The sequence below is a fragment of the Amblyomma mixtum genome, chromosome 8 (assembly GCF_055824585.1).
Source record: "Amblyomma mixtum isolate Tamu chromosome 8, ASM5582458v1, whole genome shotgun sequence".
Taxonomy (NCBI): Eukaryota; Metazoa; Arthropoda; class Arachnida; order Ixodida; family Ixodidae; genus Amblyomma; species Amblyomma mixtum.
In genome coordinates, this window is record NC_143019.1 from 140,879,486 (window position 1) to 140,906,167 (window position 26,682).

The 26,682-nt window shown below is 51.3% G+C and overlaps 2 protein-coding genes across 2 annotated transcripts in view; both read left to right on the forward strand.

The window, feature by feature from the left end:
• LOC149334648 (glucoside xylosyltransferase 1-like) overlaps window positions 1–26,682 on the forward strand; it is a 222,253-nt gene that overhangs the window by 129,588 nt on the left and 65,983 nt on the right. The window lies entirely within an intron of this gene.
• Window positions 7,180–11,008, forward strand: LOC149334651 (uncharacterized). Its single transcript, XM_089557971.1, has 5 exons — window positions 7,180–7,289; window positions 8,113–8,542; window positions 9,026–9,125; window positions 9,753–9,940; window positions 10,571–11,008. Exons 1-5 carry the CDS (start codon window positions 7,180–7,182, stop codon window positions 11,006–11,008), a joined length of 1,266 nt encoding a protein of 421 aa, XP_089414097.1.

The window sequence follows — 26,682 nt, forward strand, 5'->3', positions numbered from 1 at the left end:
AACAAACTGACACTGCAATCATACGTGGCAGTATGAATATGGTCACTTGCAGGAGTGATGAGGAAGGAAAGCACACCGCCAAATGTCAATGGCAGTTTTATTTCACTGTTTGCAATAGCAGGTGAAGGATAAGAAAAAGGACTTACTTTCAAATGTCACCTCACCAAAGTAAAAGAGCGCAAGCCACATCACTGTGTTGATGAAATGAATTTCCGGTCTTGAATGTGTCATGTACAACATTATATAGCACCAAATGCTTAGAGTCGCCAACTCACGAAATATAGATTTTCCGACTTACGACGGGCTGACAAATTTTCGACTTAAATTTTTATTCTGCGCACAATCGTTTTTGTAATGCAGCAGGCATAAGTTTAACTGAGTAGCACTTGTAGATCGGCGTGTTGGTGCACACTCAGGAAAGACACAGTAGCGCAAAAGGCGAACATGGTCGTGGTGGGGGAAGCGCTCGCCATGTTCTCTCACCACGACAGTGTTCGCCTTTTGCGTTACTGTGTCTTTTGTGGATATAAGTTTATTAAAGCGCGAGCATTATTCGGTCATGTACGCGTCATCGAAAAGCGTCCGTAAGTTTATCCCTACGTTCATGTCTTTCTATAAAAATATATGAAAATAATTGGATTGCAGTACGTACTGGGGTAAAAAAAGTTCGTCAAACAGCAAATTTGGTTGATCTGCAGTAATAATTTGATGAATTAAACGCCAGAACAAACGTAGATGTCGCACTATCTATGAACGTTGATATGCCACTTGGACGTCAGAATAGCCATAGCGTCCATATAGTACGTGGACATTTCGCCTTCACACTGATCCAATGCTGGTCACCGCACCTATCAGAGAAAAACAGAAACAGAACAAAGAAATTAAAACATAATAAAAAATAGAGGGAGAAAAGCTGGACAGGGAAAGGCTCCCGCATTTCCGCTATTAAGCAAACTTTAGCGCAATCCTACTGTTTCTTTGTTTGATTTTTTTCCCAATTTCGTCTTAAAGAAAGTGAGGAGGGCGGAAAAATCTGTGATCTCCCACTGTTAACTTGTAGAGAGGTCTCATAAAATGACTTAAATAAGTAGTGACAGTGGTAATCAGCAAACTTGGGCTTAAACTGTGAGATGAAACTTGCACGCCAGTAATTCATGAAGACATGCGGATATAGTTATTTTTGTGATTTATTTATTTTCATTTTAGTTATTTTATTTTTACATACTGCAGCCCCTATTGGGGCTATTGCAGGAGTGGGGTTAACAATTTGTAAATATGGCAATTTACAATCACACAAAAAAAGATTACCTCTAACATTTAGTAAAGCTGAAATCTGGGCGAGTTGGTATGCATTCATACTGGTGAACAGCGCAAAAAGGCGGGACAACGACAAGACAAGCGCTGACTATCAACTGGGTTTATTGAAGGACGGAAGGGTATACATACGAAAACATAACACATAATCCTCTTAGCCACGTTGCCGCTCATTGTGAAAAGTGGAAATGCCAACATGAAAAGGAGCAAGAAAGGAAATCGGAACAAAATGGAGGGCTTCCGCGCACAAATTTCCGCTGCAAAAAGTGCAAGTGCGCACCTGAGTACAAGAAAACCGAAGTTCTGTCCCGCCATAAAGATAAGCTCACGCGCGAAATGATGGACCCGCATTACATCCACAGACAAGGTGACGAATGCATCAGAAATCCTTCCGTGGCACTTAGCAACAAGGAATTAGCATACATCACTTCCCATGTGACATAGTTTTTTATTTTCACGGCCCTTTTCACACGATCTTCTTACTTCTTTGTGTTATGTTTTCGTTTATATACCCTTCCGTCCTTCAATAAGCCCAGTTGATAGTCAGCGCTTGTCTTGTCGTTGTCCCGCCTTTTTGCGCTGTTCACCAGTATGATTACCTCTAACATGGTTGAATACATAGCGCGAATAATGGGACTGGCAGTAACAATTAAATTGAAGCAATGTGCAATGAACACGTCACAGAGAAAACATCACGTGGTGAGAATAGCTGTTAAAAATCTGTTGGATGGAACCGACCGCGTTATGCCAGGATTTAAGTTTCAATGCTCAATAGTACGAGGAAAAAAGCTGTGTTTGAAATTAATAGTATGGGCGAAGTATGGCTTAACATTAAGGCTGTGATGGCTCCTGGTTGAACGGGGAATATTAGCGGTAAGATAGACATTAGGTGTGACATGATAAAGTGAATTGACAATGCAGTGCAAGAACTTCAGTGGATTCACCTCACGGCGCACGGATAATGGGTTAGATTCGAAGCGGACAAGGCACAAGAAGGTGCAAAATAGCGATCATATTGCCACGTATCGTTGTAGTGCTTGTTCGTTCACGCTCAAGGCTGCAGGAAAGGGCTGTTATCATTTTTGTTCGTGACGCGAGAATCGACCAGTCTAATCTCGATTGATCGCAGCCATGAAAGGCTGCATCTAGGTTTTTTAGATTACTGTAGATGATCTTGTCCTGCTATCTGGAAGTTTCCTTGCCGGCTTGAAATTGAGCGATGCCGCGAGCGGCGGGCATTCATAGTTCGACGACCGCCGAGCACGCTTGTTGCTGCCCGAGCTCGTCCAGACCCAGCGCACTTTTTTCGGCGCTGGCTTGCTGAGAAGTTTTGGCAAGTGCAGGCGGGCCTCGGATCCACTGCGACCCCGAGGATCCGCAACCAGCCTCCCAGCCCAGGCGCCGTGCCTTTGCCGGAGCTCGGGCAACTTCGAGACCTTCAAGCAGCAGCCCAGTCGGCCGCCCGTGACGTCATGGGAGGCCCGGGACCTGCTGCCCCTCCGGTGTTCCGTGCGCCGCCCCCAAAGCCGCACTGTTTTTCGTTTACAGTTACTTCCGACGCGACAGCTGAAGACATCGTCGACGGCATCGAGTTGGTTGTCGGCCCGAAAGGGCTAGAGAGCCTCCAGCATCATGGAGGCATGAAGTTCTGCGTCGCCATGGCCTCGGCTGCGGCGGCGGAGAAGATGCTCGTGGAAGGCGCCTTCAACGTGAACGGCACTTCCGTCCCAGTAGCCTGCGTGGGTCCTGCCGTGGTCCACGTGACGGCTTTTCGTGTGCCGCTGTTCGTGGGAGACGCGGCGCTGGCAGCGGCACTGAGCTCCTACGGCAAGGTGCTTGACATCACCCATCCCGTCCTCAAGGGCCGTCGTCACGTCGGCAACGGGACGCGCGTGGTCCGGATCGAGATGAAGCAGGCGGTGCCGAACTTCTTGACCGTCCAGGGCCACCGCGTCATGTTTGACTACCGAGGCGTCCGGAAGGTGTGTTCCCGCTGCGGGCAGGACGGCCACATCGGCGCGGCGTGTCGAACGCCGCGGTGCGCTCGCTGCGAGGTGTTCGGCCACGACACGGCCGGATGCGGAGCGGCTTGCAGGCGCTGCGGTGGAAGCCACGCCACAGCGGACTGCCTGCGACCACGGTCCTATGCGGCGGCCGCCGCCTCGAGAAGGGAACCGAGCAAGGACAACGTGGTCGCAGAAACGCGGAGCACACCAACTGTCCGGACGCCTGTTGCCGACGCGGACCCTACGACCAGCAGCCCGAGGGAGCCCGAGCCCACCCCCGCGACGGAGGTGCCCGTGAAGGAGCAGCTCGAGGGGACGCCTTCAAACGAGGTGGAGCCGTTCGGTGCTGTTTTCGCGGAACCCTTGCCGCCGCTACCCCGCACAGCTTCCTTCAACACCGAGAGCAGCAGCGGCGATGAGTCGAGCGTGGCGTCGGGCGACCTGGTGGACGTACCGGACAGAGTCACGCCGCTTCGCCTGACAGGCGACTTGACGTGCAACCAGGTGTCAGGACCGACGACTCCTGGAGGTGCGGACGACGCGCGCTTCCCGTCACCAGCCAGCCACACCCTCCCATCGGCGACCCTGGCGTCGGCATCGGCTTCAGCTGCGAGCGTCGCCAAGACCACGCAGCAACCGGTGAGCGAGGCCACAAGCGCCGACGGCCCCGAAAACATGGACTTTTCCCGACCAGACTTCAAACGTGCCCACCCCCAATCATCGGAATCCGAAGGGACTGTTAACGAACGTTCTAGCAAAAAAGTGCCGCGCGCGCCAAGCGCCGCCCATGGCAGCGCCCATAGCATACAACCTAAAGAGCGCTTTAGGTTGTATGCTATGCCGTCGGTGCTCTTGGCAGTCATGGCGGTTGTGCATCTCCTCTCCCTGAATGTTCGGGGATTTCAATCCGTAGACAGACAGAGAGAGGTGATGCACTTTGCCAGGGCTAGGGGCGTCGACATCCTGTTTTTACAGGAATGCAACTTCCGTACTTCACTTGATGTGCTGAATTTGACCACCCGGTTTTCTGTTTTTGCTTATTTTTCGTTGACTGATTTTCATATGTGCGGTGTTGGTGTCGTTTTTGTAAACCCCTGCCTGCGCGCGGGTGCTCATTGCACTTTCGGGCTGGACGGCCGCACCCTTGCGGTCGACTTCACACTAAACCAGCGGCGGGTACGTGCGTTGGTTGTATATGCGCCAGCACGGCAGACTAGTAGTTCTGATGTTTTTGAGCGCCTCGACTCATTCCTCCTTGATCCCTACCCCACTTTCATCGTCGGTGACTTCAATTGTGTACTTAACATCGACCGTGACGTCCGCAGACAGGGTCACGGTCGCCGTTATTGCGGTGCCCCCGCGCTCCGCGATCTCGTGACTCAGTTCCGCTTGTCTGACGCGTGGGTGCAGATTCACGGGGATGCCTTTGTAGCGACGTTTGAGAGAGCACAGTCAGCGAGTCGGATAGACAAATTCTATTTTCCACCAGAGCTCGCTTCTTTTGTCGTTAGCCGCGAAGTTCTCGCGTTCCCTGCAGGCACGCCGGTAATTTCCGATCACCACCCCTTGTCAGTCAGACTCGACTTTGGTGAGGACACCCCACGTACTGTTACGTGGCGCATGGACGCGAGCCTACTGGCGGACCCGGAAAGCATGGCGTCACTGCGTACGGCGTTGGCCGCATCGTGCAAGAGCTTCGTTGCGACTGATTCATGGGACATACTCAAGGCTCGTTGGCAGGCAACTCTGGTGGCGGCCGGTCAAGACCGCAGACGCCGGGTAACTCATGCACTGAATGACACCCTCAAGCGCATCCGTATAGTGCAGAGGGGAGCACCCTTAACCTTTGCCATGAGCGATTACCTGAGTCTACTTAAAGCACGTTACCACGTGTTGCTCTGCCAGTCATCACGGGCAGCTAGTCGTGCACACCAGCTCGGGCGGCCTATATCAGACCCGTCTGTGCTACGACACGTACGCGCAGGCACGGCAGAGGAATTCGCTCTCGCTACTGTGCCTTTCGTGACACTCCCAGACGGCACCCAAAGCAAAACCACGTCCGATATCTGCACGATCTTCGCAAGCCACTTTTCGAACCTGTTCTCTACGTACAGTTGGCTACATCTTCAAGATGGTTATCACGGGCTTCTACAAAGGTTTTTTGGAAACTTGCCACGAGTAGCTGAAGAGTTGCATGAAAGCCTTTGCGCACCAGCCACAAGCCAAGAGCTGCACGCCATCCTGCAGAGTATGAATGCTGCCTCTGCCGCCGGTCCAGACGGCATTCCAACAAGTTTTTATTCAACGTTTTTTTACCAGATCCAAGGAGCGCTGCTAAAGATGGTGAACGGCTTCCTCGCGGATGGGTTACGTCCAAACTCTTTCCGCGAATGTCGCATCATACTCATTCCGAAAGCGGGCGGTCACCCCTTCGACCCGCAAGCATGGCGGCCCATAAGCCTCTTAAACGCAGACTACAAAATAGTCGCATCTTTACTGAACACAAGAATGAGGACGATCCTGCCTCATCTAATCCACCGGGCTCAAACCAGCAGCGTGCCTGACCGCTCTGTGTTTGATGCATTGGCACTCACAAGAGACCTGTTCACATTTGCCAGCAGGACGGGCTTCAGCGGGTGCTTTGTTTCGCTTGATCAGGCGAAAGCATTCGATCGGGTTGAACACTCGTATCTGTTCGGAGTCCTCGAAGCCTTCGGATTCCCACCGCAAATTGTCAGCAGGCTGCGCTTACTTTACGCAGACCTGAATGCTCGTCTCTCCGTAAACGGCCACCAGAGCGCTCCCTTCTCAGTCACCCGGGGCATAAGGCAAGGATGCCCTATCTCCCCAACGTTCTTCGTGTTATGCCTGGATCCACTCATCCGGCGCATTAACAACAGCCCTTCTATACGCGGCTTCAATCTGCCTGGCCAGGGTCAAATCAAGGTTTCAGCCTACGCCGACGACGTGTCGCTTTTCCTCAAGGACGAGGATAGCTACGCAGCCTTTTCGCGGCTGTTTCTCGAGTACAGCGAGATATCGGGGGCCCTATTGAACAGGGGAAAAAGCAAGGCGCTAAGGTTTGGCACCTTCACACCGAACCTTGCGGGCGAGGTGGAGTGGGTGCAGGGAGTGAAAGTCCTGGGAGTAGTATTCCTCGCCAGCGGAGAAGTAGCCCGCGAAACCTGGACTAACCTCCGCACGAATGCTGAGAAACGCCTCTCGGTGGCGTCAACTTTCCGCCTTTCAATGGCAGAGCGCTGCTGTATAGTTAAGTCTACAATCCTAGCCGCATGTTTTTTTGTCGCCCGCGTCGCTAACCCACCGCGCACGTTTGCTCGCAGGCTAACCTCGGCCTGTGGCTCTTTCGTTTGGGCGGGCAAAACCGAACTTGTGTCACGAATGTTCATGCGCCTTCCATCGTAGATGGGTGGGTTTAGTATACCTTGCATCCGCACCATGTGTAATGTGCTCGCCTTGCGAGGAGTACGCGATCTTGTGCGCAAGCCAGACTATCCCGGGAGAACACTCATCGCATACTTTCTGGGTACAGCGCGTAATGTGTTTTTTACACAACACGTGGTTGGCCCTACAGCCGAGCAGCCGCCGGCATTCTTTGTTAATGTGCGTCGCACACTGGCGTCGTTGTCTGCCAGCGTGCCCGATCTGGATGTTGATGAAACCCCGCCCTCCAGGGTGTGTGAGGTACTAACGGTAGCAGAGTGTAGCAGAGCCGAGCAAGTCTGACGTCACTCGCTGCAGCATAATCTGCGCATGACTGAGTACGTCAGCGCACTGTATATATATGCCATCTTATCGGGAATAAACGTTGTTCATCACCCGATGCCGGCCCGTACACATGGTGGCAGCGGTGCCCATTCACTATGTCCGCTCCGTCGACACTGCTCCCGGCCCCGAAACCACTGGACACCTCGGGCGACGCATGGACTGCTTGGAAAACATGGAAAAGTGAGTTCATGCTGTTTTCCACGGCCACCCAGTTAAGCAAACAGCCTAAAGAAGTGCAAGCAGCGACGTTACTTGTAACGATTGGAGAAGACGGCAGGAAAACTTATAGCACTTTCAAATTCGACGGGGAAAAGGACAAGAACGACGTCGACATTTTGCTTGAAAAGTTTGAGGAATTCTACAAACCATCGACGAATCTGACATTCCATGAGTTCCGCTTCGGATCAAGAGACCAAAAACAAGGGGAACCTTTTAACGACTGGCTGACAGACCTAAAGCTACTAGCAAAAAACTGCGAGTTCGGAGACTTGGAAGACCGCTTGCTCCGCAGCCGGATTATCCTGGGAGTTCAAGACAAAGGCTTACAGCAAAAGCTTATTGCCGAAAACCCGTCGTATGAGAAGACAGTTACAATATGCCGAGCCCACGAACAAGGAAAGGAGCAGTTTAAGGAAATCAGGGACGGCACCGAAACAGCAGGCGACGCAGTAGTCCATGCGGTCGGGCCGCGAAAACGGCCTTGTAGTCGTTGTGGTTATCTCACTCACCGTGGCGTGATGTGCCCGGCTCAAGGGAAGGTGTGCACGAATTGCGGTGGGCGTAATCACTTCGCTCAAGCATGCAAAGCACTGGCGCCTCGTCAGGACAGCGGTTCGAAAAAAGAAGTGCGCCAACTGCAAGACGACGATGACAGTGATTTCATTTTGCAGACTTTGACCGTCGGTGCCCTAGCCTCAGACCATTGGAGCGCGACAGTTTACATCGAAGGACGCCCATACACGTGCAAGCTGGACACAGGAGCTAACTGCTGTGTAATTTCAAGCAAGGATGTCGACAAACTGCCGAGCAAACCGCACCAAGAGTGTCGCGTAACGTTAACAGCGTTCTTCGGCCATAAAACTTTGGCCAAAACAAAAATTAGGCTGCATTTGCGCGCAAACGACAAAGTGCACGAAGAGACGTTTTTCGTGGTCGACCAACACGTGCCCGTGACTCTCAGTGGATCAGTTGCTGAACGCCTCGGTTTTATTTGTCGCGTGCAAAATGTGCACGCCGACCCGTTTCACCCAGCAGCGCAATCGTTTGAAGATGTTTTCAGTGGACTGGGGCAGTTAAAAGGCATTGAGTACGCGATGAAGCTAAAGCCCGGATCCGTGGGAGTTGTCGTGCCGGCGAGGAGAGTTCCGGTGGCCCTCCGAGAAAAAGTCAAAGAGGAGCTCCAGCGCATGGAAGAACAAGGAGTCATATCCAAGGTAAATGAGCCAACAGAATGGTCCAGTAATATGGTCACGGTGCTTAAGAAAGAAAAAGTGCGCATCTGCCTAGACCCCACAGCACTAAACAAAGCTTTGCTACGAGAGAACTACCCCATGCCGACCCTTGAAGATGTTGTGCCTAGGCTTGCCGGAGCAAAGTTCTTTACAACTCTAGACGCAGAGTCAGGATTCTGGCAAATCAAACTAACCGACGCAAGTTCGAAGCTGTGCACAATGAGCACACCTTACGGACGATATCGCTTCCTGCGCATGCCTTTCGGAATTGCCTCAGCCCCGGAAGTGTTTCAGGCAGCGATGCATCGCGTGCTAGAAGGTTTGCCAAACGTTGCAGTAGTAATGGATGACATCCTATTATGGGGCACGACAAAAGAAGAGCACGACTACCACTTACAGCTTCTTTTAACACGCTGTCGCGAACATAACTTGAAACTGAACTTGAAGAAATGTTCATTTTTCCAGACCGAGGTACGCTATCTGGGACACGTGCTCACTGTGGACGGCCTGCGAGTAGATCCACAACGCGTGCAAGATATTCTGGAAATGCCAGCACCAAAGAATAGTAAGGAACTGCAAGTTTTTCTGGGCACAATAAATTTTGTGCAACGTTTCATCCCTAACATGTCTGTAGTGACCGCCCCTCTTCGGTCTTTGCTGCGCAAAGAAATTGCATGGGTATGGACGGAAAAGCAGCAAGAAAGCTTCGAAAAGTTGCGCCAGGCCCTGATAACAGCCCCGATCCTTCGTTATTTTGACCCCAAGAAAGCAGTTACCTTATCAGTTGCCGCAAGTCAGTTCGGGGTAGGCGCCGTCCTGATGCAAGAAGCGCACCCCGTTGCGTTTTCGTCACGGTCACTCACAGATTCCCAGCAAAGATATGCTCAGATAGAAAAGGAAACTCTCGCGATAGTGCACGGCTGCACAAAGTTTCATGATTATCTATTTGGACAGCATGCAGTGACAGTTGAGACAGACCATCGGCCACTGGAGGCCATATTCAGTAAACCACTATACCAGTGCCCGCTACGCTTGCAACGCATGCGACTGACGTTGCAACGTTACCCCATCATCGTGACTTATAAACCTGGAAAAGAACTGTTCCTAGCAGATGCTTTATCCCGTTTTCCCAGTAAGGCATGCATGGAAGAACACGAGCAATTTCAAGTCAATGTTCTTGATTGCGTTTCAGCCTCCGAGCACTGTTTGAAAGACCTGCTTGCAGCAACCGGTGACGACACCAACCTGACAAAGCTGCGGGAATATGCAGAGACAGATTGGCCTCTTCATAAGCTCGAAGTCCCAGAGCAACTTCGGACCTACTGGGGGTACCGCGACGAGATACACGCGCAGGATGGCCTCGTGTTTCGCAGCAACAAGGTAATGATACCGGAGTCAAAAAGAAACGACATGATCCGCCTCCTTCACGCGGCACACGCTGGAGCGGATAAAATGAAGGCAAGGGCTAGGAACGTAATGTTCTGGCCGAACATGGCAAGCGACATTGATCAATTCTGCAAAGGCTGCAAGGTGTGTCTCAAAAATCAGCCGCGAAACGCCAAAATGCCCCTTTTAAGTCACGACGTTCCCACCCTACCCTGGCAAGTTGTTGGCATTGACTTGTTCTTTTACGAAGGTCGCGAATTTGCCCTCATCGTCGACTTTTACTCGTTTTTTTTCGAACTGCGGGAACTTCACACCACCACAGCAACCTCGCTGATCTCTTGGTGCTCTGAAATTTTCTCTGTTCATGGCTTGCCTGTGAAGTTATGCAGTGATAATGGACCGCCCTTTAACAGCCGTGAGTTTAAAGATTTTCTGAACAGCCTAGGTATCGCCCAAGTCACGTCAAGCCCCTACCACCCGCGGTCTAACGGCATGACGGAAAGAGCGGTGCAGGAAGCCAAGAAGCTTCTAAAAAAATGTTCCCTTAAAACGCCTGCATTTCAGATGGCTTTGCTGGAATGGCGCAATACACCGCGTGATGATGTGCTACAGTCCCCTGTGCAGAGGCTGATGGGACGCCAAACACGGACTCCTCTCCCGGTGCCTACCAGCCATTTGGAGCCACAAGCTATACCCAGCAACGTGGTCCACAGTCGGCTTCGTGAGATACGCCAACGCCAAAAGACGTACTACAACCGTGGCAGCAGGTACCTGCCACCTGCGACGCCAGGCCAGCAGGTCACCGTGTATGACACAATCAACCGGACCTGGTCTCCAGCTGTCGTCCTCAGGCCAGCTAACGAACCTCGCTCGGCGATCCTCAAAACTGAAGACGGCAGGGAAATTCGTCGCACACGAGAACATCTACGACTGATGGGTCCGCAACAGGAAACCAGTTCCGCCCCTCAAGAAGACCCTTGCACAGAGCCCGGCCAAGAGCTACGTCGAAGCACAAGGTTGCGACGTGCACATTGTCGGTACCCTCTACCGGAGCGACGCTGAACCCGGTTTGTTCGAAGAAGGGAAGATGTAGCAGAGCCGAGCAAGTCTGACGTCACTCGCTGCAGCATAATCTGCGCATGACTGAGTACGTCAGCGCACTGTATATATATGCCATCTTATCGGGAATAAACGTTGTTCATCACCCGATGCCGGCCCGTACACACAGAGCTCACCCGCGAACAACTCCAGAAAACGAGACGGGCGCGCTGGCGCCAACTGACCTCACCTGCACGTCCTGCAGATATCAGGGACTTCGGCTGGTTGCGAGGCTTGCGGGTCCTGCCCACTAGAGACCGCCTTGCGGCTTGGGGCGTGGCGCCCTCCGCCCGATGTCCGCAATGCGGTCTCTTAGAAACATTGCGGCACGCTATGTTTGAGTGTGTAGTTGCGCGCACCTTTTGGATACTGGTGTCACGCATGTTTTTAACCCGCCTCGAAGCGCGCACTAGTTCACGCGAACTGTTCACAAATATGCTCTTGTGTGTCGGCATGTTCGTTTTGTGGCGGCAGCGTGGAGCGGCTTCCTTAAATGGGCGTCCGCAAAGAGCAATGTTTCCAATGTTGCAGCGCCTCCGCACGCGGCTCTTTGAGCAAGCATGCGTGGACGCACTGTCAATGAGTGAGGCAGAGTTCTTGCGCAAATTGTCGACATATTTCATCGTCCTGCGCGGCGGTCGAGTGTCGGCTTTCTTACTGCCTTATTGACGTGCTCAGTGCTGCGTCACTGCGCATGTGCTTGACTGACCAGAGCATTGAGTTCAGCCGTTTTGTTTTGTACTTTTGTTGACATTAGAAAAAACAAACTTCTCTTTCTACGCCCGAGCTCGTCCAGAACCAGCGAAGTTTTTTCGGCACTGGCTTCCTGAGAAGTTTCAACGATAAGTGCAGGCGGGCCCCGGATTAACTGCGCCACGGAGGTACCGCAACCAGCCTCCCTGCCCAGGCGCCGTGCCTTTGCCGGTGCTCGGGAAAACTGCGTGAAGGTCGTGCAAGCAGCAGCCCAGCCGGCCACCCGTGACGTCATGGGAGGCCCGGGACCTGCTGCCCCTCCGGTGTTCCGTGCGCCGCCCCCAAAGGCGCATTGTTTTTCGTTTACAGTTACTTCCGACGCGACAGCTGACGACATCGTCGACGGAATCGAGTTGGTTGTCGGCCCGAAAGGGCTAGAGAGCCTCCAGCACCATGGAGGCATGAAGTTCTGCGTCGCCATGGCCTCGGCTGCGGCGGCAGTGAAGATATTAGTGGAAGGCGCCTTCAACGTGAACGGCACTTCCGTCCCAGTAGGCTGCGTGGGTCCTGCCGTGGTCCACGTGACGGCTTTTCTTGTGCCGCTGTTCGTGGGAGACGCGGCGCTGGCGGCGGCACTGAGCTCCTACGGTAAGGTGCTTGACATCACCCATCCCGTCCTCAAGGGCCGTCGTCACGTCGGCAACGGTACGCGCGTGGTCCGGATCGAGATGAAGCAGGCGGTGCAGAACTTCGTGACCGTCTAGGGCCACCGCGTCATGTTTGACTACCGAGGCGTCCGAAAGGTGTGTTCCCGCTGTGGGCAGGACGGCCACATCGGCGCGGCGTGTCGAACGCCGGGGGTGCGCTCGCTGCGAGGTGTTCGGCCACGACACGGCCGGATGCGGAGCGGCTTGCAGGCGCTGCGGTGGAAGCCACGCCACAGCGGACTGCCTGCGGCCACGGTCCTATGCGGCGGCCGCCGTCGCGAGGAAGGACCCGAGTAAGGACAACGTGGCCGCAGAAATGCGGAGCACAACAGCCGTCCGGACGTCGGTTGCCGACGAGCACCCAACGACCAGCCGCCCGAGGGAATCCGAATCCACCCCCGCGACGGAGGTGCCCGGGAAGGAGCAGCACCACGAGGGGTCACCCTCATAAGATGTGGAGCCGTTTGCTGCAGTTTTCGCCGAGCCCTTGGCGCCGCTTCCCGGCACAGACACCTACGACACCGTGAGCAGCAGCGACGAGTCGAGCGTGGCGTCGGGCGACCTGGAGGAGGTACCGGACAAAGTCACGCCGCTTCGCCTGACAGGCGACTTGCCGTGTGGGCAGGTGTCAGGGCCGACGACTCCTCGAGGTGCGGACGACGCGCGCTTCCCGTCACCAGCCAGCCACATCCTCCCATCGGCGACCCTGGCGTCGGCATCGGCTTCAGCTGCGAGCGTCGCCAAGATCACGCAGCAACCGGTGAGCGAGGCCGCAAGCGCCGACGACCCCGAAAATATGGACTTCTTAAGACCCGACTACAAACGTGCCCACCCCCAATCATCGGAATCCGAAGGGACTGTTAACGAACGTTCTAGCAAAAAAGTGCCGCGCGCGTCAAGCGCTGCCCATGGCAGCGCTCTTTAGGTTGTATGCTATGCCGTCGGTGCTCTTGGCAGTCATGGCGGTTGTGCATCTCCTCTCCCTGAATGTTCGGGGATTTCAATCCGTAGATAGATAGAGAGAGGTGATGCACTTTGCCAGGGCTAGGGGTGTCGACATCCTGTTTTTACAGAAATGCAACTTCCGTACTTCACTTGATGTGCTGAATTTCACCACCCGGTTTTCTGTTTTTGCTTACTTTTCGTTGACTGATTCTCATATGTGCGGGGTTGGTGTCGTTTTTGTAAACCCCTGCCTACGCGCGGGTGCTCATTGCACTTTCGGGCTGGACGGCCGCACTCTTGCGGTCGACTTCACACTAAACCAGCGGCGGGTACGTGCGTTGGTTGTATACGCGCCAGCACGGCAGACTGGTAGTTTCGATTTTTTTGAGCGCCTCGACTCATTCCTCCTTGATCCCTACCCCACTTTCATCGTCGGTGACTTCAATTGTGTACTTAACATCGACCGTGACGTCCGCGGACAGGGTCACGGTCGCCGTTATTCCGGTGCCCCCGCGCTCCGCGATCTCGTGACTCAGTTCCTCTTGTCTGCCGCGTGGGTGCAGCTTCACGGGGATGCCTTTGAAGCGACGTGGGAGAGAGCACAGTCAGCGAGTCGGATAGACAAATTCTATTTTCCACCAGAGCTCGCTTCTTTTGTCGTCAGCTGCGAAGTACTCGCGTTCCCTGCAGGCACGCCGGTGATTTCCGATCACCACCCCTTGTCAGTCAGGCTCGACTTTGGTGAGGACACCCCACGTACTGTTACGTGGCGCATGGACACGAGCCTACTGGCAGACCCGGAAAGCGTGGCGTCGCTGCGTACGGCGTTGGCCGCATCGTGCAAGAGCTTCGTTGCGACTGATTCATGGGACACACTGAAGACTCGTTGGCAGGCAACTCTGGTGGCGGCCGGTCAAGACCGCAGACGCCGGGTAACTCATGCACTGAATGACACCCTCAAGCGCATCCGTATAGTGCAGAGGGGAGCACCCTTAACCTTTGCCATGAGCGATTACCTGAGTCTACTTAAAGCACGTTACCACGTGTTGCTCTGCCAGTCATCACGGGCAGCTAGTCGTGCACACCAGCTCGGGCGGCCTATATCAGACCCGTCTGTGCTACGACACGTACGCGCAGGCACGGCAGAGGAATTCGCTCTCGCTACTGTGCCTTTCGTGACACTCCCAGACGGCACCCAAAGCAAAACCACGTCCGATATCTGCACGATCTTCGCAAGCCACTTTTCGAACCTGTTCTCTACGTACAGTTGGCTACATCTTCAAGATGGTTATCACGGGCTTCTACAAAGGTTTTTTGGAAACTTGCCACGAGTAGCTGAAGAGTTGCATGAAAGCCTTTGCGCACCAGCCACAAGCCAAGAGCTGCACGCCATCCTGCAGAGTATGAATGCTGCCTCTGCCGCCGGTCCAGACGGCATTCCAACAAGTTTTTATTCAACGTTTTTTTACCAGATCCAAGGAGCGCTGCTAAAGATGGTGAACGGCTTCCTCGCGGATGGGTTACGTCCAAACTCTTTCCGCGAATGTCGCATCATACTCATTCCGAAAGCGGGCGGTCACCCCTTCGACCCGCAAGCATGGCGGCCCATAAGCCTCTTAAACGCAGACTACAAAATAGTCGCATCTTTACTGAACACAAGAATGAGGACGATCCTGCCTCATCTAATCCACCGGGCTCAAACCAGCAGCGTGCCTGACCGCTCTGTGTTTGATGCATTGGCACTCACAAGAGACCTGTTCACATTTGCCAGCAGGACGGGCTTCAGCGGGTGCTTTGTTTCGCTTGATCAGGCGAAAGCATTCGATCGGGTGGAATACTCGTATCTGTTCGGAGTCCTCGAAGCCTTCGGATTCCCTCCGCAAATTGTCAGCAGGCTGCGCTTACTTTACGCAGACCTGAATGCTCGTCTCTCCGTAAACGGCCACCAGAGCGATCCCTTCTCAGTCACCCGGGGCATAAGGCAAAGGTACCCCCTCTCCCCAACGTTCTTCGTGTTATGCTTGGATCCACTCATCCGGCGCATTAACAACAGCCCATCCATACGCGGCTTCCCTCTGCCTGGCCAGGGCCAAATCAAGGTTTCGGCCTACGCCGACGACGTGTCGCTTTTCCTCAAGGAAGAGGATAGCTACGCCGCTTTTTCGCGGCTGTTTCTCGAGTACAGCGAAATATCGGGGCCCTATTGAACAGGGGGAAAAGCAAGGCACTAAGGTTTGGCACCTTCACACCGAACCTTGCGGGCGAGGTGGAGTGGGTGCAGGGAGTGAAAGTCCTGGGAGTAGTATTCCTCGCCAGCGGAGAAGTAGTTCGCGAAACCTGGACTAACCTCCGCACGAACGCCGAGAAACGCCTCTCGGTGGCGTCAACTTTCCGCCTTTCAATGGCAGAGCGCTGCTATATAGTCCTAGCCGCATGTTTTTTTGTCGCCCGCGTCGCAAACCCACCGCGCACGTTTGCTCGCAGGCTAACCTCGGCCTGTGGCTCTTTGTTTGGGCGGACAAAACCGAACTTGTGTCATGAATGTTCATGCGCCTTCCATCGTACATGGGTGGGTTTGGTATACCTTGCATCCGCACCATGTGCAATGTGCTCGCCTTGCGAGGAGTACGCGATCTTGTATGCAACCCAGACTATCCCGGGAGAACACTCATCGCATACTTTCTGGGTACAGCGCGTAACGTGTTTTTTACACAACGCGTGGTTGGCCCTACAGCCGAGCGGCCGCCGGTATTTTTCGTTAACGTGCGTCGCACACTGGTGTCGTTGACTGCCAGCGTCCCGATCTGGATGTTGATGAAACCCCGCCCTCCAGGATGTGTGAAGCACTAACGGTCGCTCAGCTGACCCGCGAACAACTCCAGAAAACGAGACGGGTACGCTGGCGCCAACTGACCTCAGCTGCGCTTCCTGCGGATGTCAGGGACTTCGGCTGGCTGCGAGGCTGGCGGGTCCTGCCCACAAGAGGCCGCCTTGCGTCGTGCGGCGTGGCGACCTCCGCCCGATGCCCGCAATGCGGTCTTTTAGAAACGTTGCGGCACGCTATGTTCGACTCTGTAGTGGCGCGCACCTTTTGGGTACTAGTGTCACGGATGTTTTTAACCCGCCTCGAAGCGCGCACTAGTTCACGCGAACTGTTTACAAATATGCTCTTGTGTATCGGCATGTTCGTTGTGTGGCGGCAGCGTGGAGCGGCTTCCTTAAATGGGCGTCCGCAAAGAGCAATGTTTCCAATGTGGCAGCGCCTCCGCACGCGCCTCTTTGAGCAGGCATGCGTGGAGGCACTGACAATAAGTGAGGCTGAGTTCTTGCGCAAATGGTCGACATATTTCATCGCCCTGCGCGGCGGTCGAGTGTCGGCTTTCTTACTGCCTTACTGACTGCTCAGTGCTGCGTCACTGCGCATGTGCTTGACTGATCAGAGCATTGAGTTCAGCAGTTTTGCTTTGTATTTTTGTTTACATTAGAAAAAAATAAACTTTTCTTTCTACGCCGCCACCGAGTGGTTCAGTTCTTTTGCGGGCGCAAGTCAGCCCAAATAAAGAGCTTCGTTTACTAGACTTGTTGGTGTCTTCCTGACCGCTGGACTGCCGTTACTACAACGTGACATCTGGTGGAGGTGCTGGGTAGCCTTCTATGTACCGGACACCTCCAGAAAGTCGTGACGCAAGCCCTCTGAGCCATTGACCGGAGGACCTGACTCCAGTTCACCGCGCAAGCCGACGTCTGCTAGGGGACGCACCTGAGTTCGGGACTCTGCCGGACCCTACCCAGAAGCGAAAGCAAGTAGCAACGTCCACCATGAGCTTGCCCCAGACGACGACTCTAATCATTCTTCAGCAGTCCCGGGTGTCAACAACCCTGACCCGGCCAGCGACCAGCCGAAATCGAGGAATTTTTGCGTCGGTAAGGATGCTCATCGCCGAGCCGCCTATCACGTTCCCCGTCGCCATCGTCACCGCACTTTGTATCGCCTGGCCGAGGCTAGGCAGTGCGTGGACGCTCCCCCAGGCCCCGAAGGTTAAACTGAATAAGGCAGCCTCTGGAGGTGAGGTTGCTTATGAGCGCAAGAACTAAGATCCTTCATCAAGGAAAACGCAAGACTATACCGCAACTACGACGACCCCTACGATGACGACCCCTACGATGACGACCCCTACGACGACGACAACTACGACGACAACTACGACGACAACTACGGCGACAACTACGACGACGACGACAACCACGACGACGACGACAACTACGACGACGAAATCTACGACAACACCGACGACGACGACGACACGGCCCGACTTGAAGTTTTTACCTCTGCCCTCAAACCTTATTATGAACGCTAAAGGACTCGAAGTTAGCATTCTCCGTGTTTATTTTCATTTTAAAGCATCGAGCCGATGCTTCTTTGGAAGGGGGGTAATGCCACGTATCATTGTAGTGCTTGTTCGTTCACGCTCAAGGCTGCAGGAAAGGGCTGTTATCATTTTTGTTCGTGACGCGAGAATCGACCAGTCTAATCTCGATTGATCGCAGCCATGAAAGGCTGCATCTAGGTTTTTCCAGATTACTGTAGATGATCTTGTCCTGCTATCCGGAAGTTTCCTTGCCGGCTTTAAATTGAGCGATGCCGCGAGCGGCGGGCATTCATAGATCGACGACTGACGAGCGCGTTTGTTGCTTACGCCGCCACCGAGTGGTTCAGTTCTTTTGCGGGCTCAAGTCAGCCCAAATAAAGAGCTTCGTTTACTAGACTTGTTAGTGTCTTCCTGACCGCTGGACTGCCGTTACTACAACGTGACAATATCGACGATGTATGGACCTGATGGCTTTCGTTTGGATGCTCTGATCAATTTCACATTGTTTAAGAGAATTCCAGACGGGAGACGCGTATACAATTACGGGACGAATTAAGGATTTGTACATTAATAGCTTAGTTTCTTTTAGTGGATTAGCTAACTTTCTCCTCAAATACCCAAGTGTTTTTAGTGCTTCTATACAAATGAAATTAATATGTTTCGCCCAGGACATAATAATGGTGAGTATAATGCCGAGATACTTATATTCGAAAGTCCTATACAGTGGTGAGTTATTGAAGTCACACTTAAACAGTGCAGGGGACGTGCAGTTAGTGAAGGACATCACTACAGTTTTAGAAAAATTTATTTTCATTTGCCATGTATTAAACCAGGCGCAAAAACTAGTAAATGAGGCGTTTGGTTGCAAGCGATGATCTGGTGTGTTAATTACTTGATATAATACACAGTCATCCGCATAAAGGCGTATTTTTGATGTGACATGGCGAGGTAAGTCGTTGACATATATTAGGAATAATAAAGGGTCAAGTACTGATCCTTGAGGAACGCCAGAGAATACATAGACAGGACAGCAAATGGTAGAATTATAGGAAACAAATTGTGAGCGGTGGGAAAGAAAACTAGCAACCCAATTAACATGTAAAGGATTTTTTAGAATGGCGTCTCGTTTGCACAGGAGATTAGAATGCAGTACACTGTCAAAAGCTTTAGAAAAATCTATAAATATTGCGTACACCTGGGCTCCAATGTCGACGGTGGAGGAAAGGTCGTGCACAAATTCAATTAGTTGTGGTACGGTGCTGAAACTTTGTCTAAATCCATGCTGAAAATTTGAGAGCACATTGTTAGATTCCAGAAATTCTATTACATGTTTCTGGATTATGTGTTCCAATATTTTACACGAATACGATCTTAATGAAATTTGTCTGTAATTAGATAGAAGCTGTTTGTTACCGGGTTTGAACAACAGAAGCACCTTTTGCTATCTTCCAAGACATGGTACCACACCAGAGGTTAGCGACTCACGAAAGGTGATAGTTAGATATCGAGGAGTCCATAATGATGATTTATGGTTTGGTTTATGGGGTTTAACGTCCCAAAGCGACTGAGGCTATGAGAGACGCCGTTGTGAAGGGCTCCGGAAATTTCGACCACCTGGGGTTCTTTAACGTGCACTGACATCGCACAGTACACGGGCCTCTAGAATTTCTCCTCCAAAGAAATTCCAGCCGCCGCGGCCGGGATCGAACCCGCGTCTTTCGGGTCAGCAGCCGAGCACCATAACCGTTGAGCCACCGCGGCGGCGGAGTCCATAATGAATAGCGAGAAAGAAATGAGTTTGGTCCAGCTGATTTTTTTGTGTCCAATTTCTGTATCAGCTAGGTTAACCACGCCCTCTTCGTTAATTATGATATCAGCAATTGATTTTGACATGTCAGGAAGATCAAAGGCTGGAACTACGTCGGCGTCAGATGAAAACACAGATTGGAATTAGGCATTGAAGGCGTGAGATATTTTAATGGATCATTAATGGTTTCGTTACCGATGATGAAAGAGGAAGATGCCGACTGTTTTGGTAAAAATGATTGCCAAAATTTGCGAGCATTACTCGTAAGGAGACTACCAAGCTGGCAGTTGAAATAACAATCTTTCGCCAGATTAGTTATGGAACGAAGTTCGTCCTTTGCTTTGCTGGACCTGACAATGCTGACAGGATCGTTTAAACGTTTTGTGCGCCTCAGGCGGCGGACACGGCGCGATGCATGCAGGATGTCACGAGACATCCAAGGGACGTTGGAATTTTTCTTTGCTTTGAAAGAAACAAAATGCTGTAGGCAGTTTTTAGCTGTGTTTTCAAAGTAGCAGACTATAATGTCGATATCTCCCGTGTGGCTAAGCGTGAGAAACGGTTCAAAGGCATCAGCAAAACTGTCAGTAATAGCAATGTCGTCGGCGCGATTGAAGTCAGGAAATGTAGTCAAAGTGTAACGTGGTACAGAAACGGAACAGTTCAACGAAGAAACTACCGCCCTATGCCCTGAAATGCCCTCGACAACGTCGCATTCACAACCAGTACCACAAAATTTGATCGTACAAAAATCAAGTCAAGAAGCGAATCATTCCTTGTAGCTTCGTCAACTATTGGTCTAAGGCCGAAGAACAAGGAAAGGGTTATCAGCTCATGGCAGATACTTGATTCCCGAGAAGAAAAAGAAAGTGTTGGCCAATGGATGCCTGGAGCGTTGAAATCGCCCATAAAAATTAGATTGGACATGTGGAATTTAGGGTGTTTAGGCTGTGCAATATTTGGACAGAAGAACCAGGAGGACAGTAAATAATACCAACTACAATGAACTGCTTGCTAAGAAACAGTTTGCACCAAATGGATTCGACACGTAGAGGGGCCGGTAAGACTGTGAACTTGAGTTCACAGCGGAAGAGACACCACCCCCTTTGCCACACTGCCATCCCCGCCCGAACCGACACGCCGCCAGAAGGCGTAAATTCGGAATCATGAATGCCATCGTGCTGCCACGTTTCCGTGCTGTCCTCAACATGAGGGGAATAGAAAGGGTAGGAGACATAAAATCTGCACATTTATTTGTTATACTTCTAGCGTTAAGGTTCAAAACAGATAACTTTTCATGTGCGCATTTGGGCAGTCAAGGGGCAGCAGCCGACGATGACGGTGGTGAGGCGGAAGACCAGTAAGACCAGCCAGCCAGTAGTTCTAGTGTCAGCAAGTCCAGCCAGAAGTTTTACTGGAGAAGCAACGGGCCTTTTCAAGGGTATCCGAACTATTGTTCCAAACGTAACGAACTTTGTCAATGAAAACGCAATCGAAACGCACCTTCACCACAGAGCCGCCATCACGAAATGGCTTTGACGCCTCCGAAAGTTTTTTGCGAAGTAAGCGAACCTTAAGAGAGTAATCCTAGCTTACATGAAATCAGAGTTTTTAAAATGATAAGTATTTTTAGTACCTTGATTATCTCGGAGTATTCCAAGATGTTCAGGATGACAGGGTGCGCACGATCATCACGTTGACTACCGATCCTATGACACCGCTCAATTCTCGGGCATTGAATCTTCAAGTTCTCGGAAATCTGATTTATAACTTTGCTCAAAAGGCCCTCGCCGTCTTCATCTGATTCTTCAGGGAGGCCATGCAGGATGATGTTATTTCGCCAAGATCGGTTTTCCAGATTATCGTTATTCTTGCTTAGCCATGCCACGCCATCATTTAAAGAATCAATGTCAGAAATTAGTTTGTCTCACAGTTCGGCTGGGGCGGACTCAAGTGCAGCCATACGAGACTAAATACCTTCAAAATGATCATCTACATATTTCTGAAATGTTTTTATGTCTGCAACATTACGGGCTAACAGTTTCTGACCTTCTAGTAGTTCGGAGAGCATTTGAGCAATTCTACTGCTCTCGGAAGCATCTGCTACAAGAGTGCTTGTCTGGGAGCGTGTCTGACTGCATAACGGCAGACAATCTGGGCTCTGTTGAGTTTTGAACGATGGAACATGAGCAGGAACTTTATGGGACGCACCGGGGTTGATTTCCACGTCACCGCTCAGATGAAGCCGACTTAAGCAACACGCGAAGCGCGATGAACAAGAAAGAGCAATATGTGGGCACAAGAGCAACAGTAAAAACCGATCATCTGATCTAATACTGCGAGCACCTTTGCGGTAACATACCTGCACAAAGTAGAATGGAGAGGTAATCATCCTGCAGGCACTGCTGCTGTCAGGCCCACTGAAGAAGAGTTCCGGGAACAGCGCTTTTCTCTCCTTGGTAGATGACGTCACAGAGCAAGCGAAATCGGTGATTCCTTGATCCAATGAAGCATTGGCGTAGACAGGTGTGTGCTGCCCAGAAGCGCGCAATGGGATGACAGGCGCACAGTCGAACAGGCCAAAGCTATCACACAAGGTGACAGGGCAGTCCAGGCACACACTGTTCATTCGATGCTCGTGCCGACGATGTAGACTGACGCCAGGCGGCCACAAAGAAACGTTGTAGCGAGGCGGGGCAGCACAGCACTCAGCCCGTACAGCCAGGCAGCCAAGAAGCTGCACAAAGAAGAATGAAGAGGTCAGCATCCTGCCGGCTCTGTGCTCTCAAGCCCGCTCAACCATCATTAGCATCATAACCATCATTAGCATAACAATGTCTAGAAGAATAAAAAGACCTCTTCCCCATATCTTCAGTTAAACCTCCGCTGTGCCAACTAGGTATCCTCACAAACTTCCTTATCTCCATCGCCCGCATGACCTTCCTTCCCCCTCCCGACTCTTAATTTCTCTCAAGGCCCAAATTCCCGCCGGCAGCTCTTCAGATGCGATCCTTGAGAGAGGAATTTGCAGCGGTAGCCACCCTATGCCATTGCCAAGGTTCGCAGGAGATGATGACTCAACGAACTGAGCTCCTCGTGTGGTGTAGGAAACGGTGCACATATGATAGTGCGCACGCCATAAACTCATAAGTCATGAAAATTTCGTAAATTCTTTCAACAGAAGCGGTTTGTAGCATACACGTGTTCACCCACGCACGCGTTCACACAGCTGAACACTTTGCCTTTGGACAGCCATTAAGACGGGCTGAATTCATGGAACAGTGCACAGAACGGCAAGAATCAAAGGGCATGTTCCGAGAAACACACAATCGTGCGTCTGAAAACGCCTCCAGATGTTTGATACGCGCACAGATGATCGATGTACATAGTTGAAGTAAAATTCAATGGGTTTAGGCAGTCAGCGCTAATCCGAGACTTTGATTGAGCTTGTCTGTCGGCAGATGAAGCACTGCTGGCGACTGCGTAATTCGGTCGAGTGCAGTTCTTAGCTTTCCTTGGAATGCGTGAGATTTCTCGCAACAATGTTTATGCAGTCGCTTCGAGCGGCGGGTTGACGTGGCGATCAGCTCTGCCGACATGCTAGCAACCCGCGCAGCTGCCGCTTGCGACAACCTCCCATTACACGCAGCGGGGTGGTTTTCGGGACGTGTCGCCGATGTTTCCCGGCGACTGCTCTCTCCATTCGTCGGCGACTGCAAGGCGGTGGCAAGAGGTGTTCGTGCGAACCCGCCTCGGGAATCGCTCCAGCGAAAGGAAGGGAGGCCGGAAAAGGCAAGCTGCATCATTTAACCGCCGCTGCTCGCGCGCAGCAAGCTTTTGCGATGGAATTATGCAGGGCAATTCACCTAACTTTTGCCATAGCTTTAAGAAAATCTATACACGGCAGCTAGGTGAAAGCAGTGATATTGATTCCCAATGTGTGGCGCTCCTTTGCGTATCTTTATATTGAGCTTAATTAGTTAATTTGCCAGTTTTAAATCTGAAAAATCTGCAATATTCATTTAAGTGTCAAGAGCGCTCTCTTGGTCCAATATTCAGGGCAGTCCCCGAGGGTGGAGTGGGTTTGTAATAAGATAAAATTGTTAATGGTACTATAAATCCCTTACTATATATCTCCCATACCATGGGGGATAGCCCTTAACATTAGACCGACAATGTTTCCAGTTCGAGTTAATTATCAATTATCTCTTGCCCTGCCATATGTTAGCTGTTCCTGCCAGCAGAGTTGGCAGAGCTGCTGCTCTGATGAAGCGGTTGTCCCTGGTACGAATCCCTGACCAGGTCGAATTTTTTTTATCTGCGAAATTTCTTTGCAAGCTGTATAGCTTTCCAGTGTAGTCATAAGTCGGCGCATAGGTGCATGTCGATAAGCAATTACTTCATTATTAAACATTTGTTCACTGCACAGGGCGTTGAGAAAGAGAGGATTCAGTTCTTTCACGGCGAGGTATCCGACGAATGGTTGCATTTAACGCTGCTCATGTCCTCACATACTCTCGCTATTCTTGTGGACGCTATTGTTACTGAGCAATCTTGGCGGGAACCTTTACAAATTTCAATGCCTGCTTGGAAGAAGACCTCAGCATGGAAAACCTTATACGTATCGTTTGCTGATTCACGTTTTGTTGAATACGAACGAGTCACTGCCATGTTTTTTTTTAATTTAAACCATCTAACCCTGCTCATGTCCTAACATACTCTCGGTATTCTTGTGAACGCTATAATTATTAAGGCGGAAGCCTTTAATGCTCATCGTTGTAAGCAGGGGTTGTCGACAGAAATGTCACGCTTTTCAATTGGTCGGAATGGTCGTGACGTCAGATTGCGCGAATTTCAAACGGGGCCAATTGTACTTTGGCTAGTAACCACGCAACCAATTAAAGGGATCGTATAGTGATGGTGCAACGAGTTGATTGCTTAATTTGTCAATTAGCCTAATTAAGCTTTCTAGTAAGACCACATACACAAATAAAATCGAGGAAGAATTTGGTCGAGTTCGGGAATCGAACCCCGGTCTCCGGAGTGCGAGACGAGCACGGTAACCACTCCGCCATGCCAGCGCTATGCTTTCGAATGAACAAAGGCGCGTCTAGTGAATACGGTCTCTTCATTCACTCCCATCTTCCTCCCTTCCCTTAAGGCGAGGTTCAGGTGTCCACCGAGATGTGTGACACAGGTACATTTCCTTTCCTCAAAAACTAATTTACCGACGAGCAAGACGTAGAGCCGAACGGGCGATGGCGTTCTGTGGACTCCCTGGCAGCGTTGCAAGACGCTATCGCGTTCCACACACAGAGCCGAAGCTAAACATGGTAACCACACATCAGTGACACTAGCAGCAACACCGCGCTTAAGGCTTTCGCTTCTACGCGCTTTAGGTCAACGAAAGGCCCCCTGAATTTTTGAGCAATCTTGGCGGAGCGTTTAACAAATTTCAATGTCGTTTGGAAAAAGATCTCAGCACGGAAAACCTGATGCGTATTCTTTGCTAATTCACGTTTTGTTGAATACGAACGAGTCACTGCCATGTTATTTATAATGTAAAACCATTTAACCCTGCTCATGTCCTCACATACTCTCGCTATAGTTCTGAACGCTATTGTTATTGAGCAATCTTGGCGGAGTCTTCAACAAATTTCAATGCCTGCTTTGAAAAAGACCTCAGCACGGAAAGCCTTATGCTTATCGTTTGCTGATTCACGTTTTGTTGAATACGAACGAGTCACTGCCGTGTTATTTATAAAGTAAAACCAATTAACCTTGCTCATGTCCTCACATGCGCTCGCTGTTGTTCGCAAGGTGCAAACAAGAAATCACAAGGTGCAAACAGTTCAGCACTGCAATTAGTCCAAGCCGCAAGGCGTGCATTCAGGCCAAGAAACTCGTTCGGGTGTGGCTGTATGCCCGCATCGGCCATGCGGTTTTGATTTCAGGCGCCGCGATGACCCAGAATATGTTTCCGCGTAGCGACAAGCAGATTCGTATTTGCTACATTCTATAAACGGGTATGGTTATTGCTAACGGTCGGCTACAATTCACTAAATGCAAGCGGCCGCCTATCAACAGTGGTTAAAATTTAACTGTCAGTATTTAAATAAGAACATTTCTAGTAAACACGATTCGCCTGGTTTTTGACGACCGCTAGCACTGCAATTACTATGCCACAAATACGTTCCTTTTACTTCGCTGTACTTTGCCTACAGACAAAGATATCGCTCCGTCCCGGTGTTTATGTTACTTTGCACTGCGAGTTTGCTTCTTTTCCTAACGCGACGTCCCCCAATCGCTCTTGGCACATGCAGACGCTGCCGGCGAAACCACAGGCTGTGCCAGAAAATGGCTCTCTGGCGGTGCAAAAAAAAAAAAAAACAGTGAGTGTGGCCATTCGTTATACGATTGACAAGGCTGCCATGTCTGCGCCACAAATAGCACGACTCTGAGAAAAAAAAACATGGCCTTTTCGCTGTGCACTCTGAGCGGGGATAGAATAGAAGCTGGAAGGCAGTTTCACAGCTGGCATGTAGGAGAGCGGCCAAGCCTGACGACCGCTGTGAAAAATTCTGACGCATTGAGAAACAACTTCCAAGAAACAACGTACTTGGTTGTTCAATAAGGGTATACGTGGCGGGGTCTTGTCTTCACAGAGCCTCAATCTTGGCGGCAGCGGCCGTGTTTCAATGAAGGCGAACGGCGAAGCACGCCGGTGGGCTGTGCGATTTTAGCGCACGGTAAAGAAGCACAGGCGGTCTTCATTAATCCGAGCACTCCACTACGGTGTCTTTTCCCCTTCTTCCGCGTTCTTCCTCATCCTTTCTTGTGGCCAGGTGTCCAATAAAGTCAAACGGTTGATGCGCTTTTTCTTTTTGTTTAACCATTTCTCTATAACGGACACGTACAAGCGCAAAAAAACACGGACAGAAAAGAGAAACACGGACAGAGAAGAGAGGTGGACAACACGAGCGTTCGCCCTCGTGTTGTCCACCTCTCTTCTCTGTCCGTGTTTTTTTGCGGTTGTACGTGTCTGCTATGAACCAACTAGCCCAAAGGTCTGTGTTTTCTCTAACGCTTAATGTAGGCACTAGCGCAGCTTCCAAT

What these genes read in the sequence shown, in the direction of transcription:
- LOC149334651 (XM_089557971.1), top strand. Translation starts at nt 7,180, where the DNA reads ATGGTGGCAGCGGTGCCCATTCACTATGTCCGCTCCGTCGACACTGCT. An exon ending in TGCTTGGAAAACATGGAAAA is followed by an intron (nt 7,290 to 8,112) that starts GTGAGTTCATGC and finishes TGTAATTTCAAG; the next exon opens with CAAGGATGTCGACAAACTGC. An exon ending in AATGCCAGCACCAAAGAATA is followed by an intron (nt 9,126 to 9,752) that starts GTAAGGAACTGC and finishes ATTGCGTTTCAG; the next exon opens with CCTCCGAGCACTGTTTGAAA.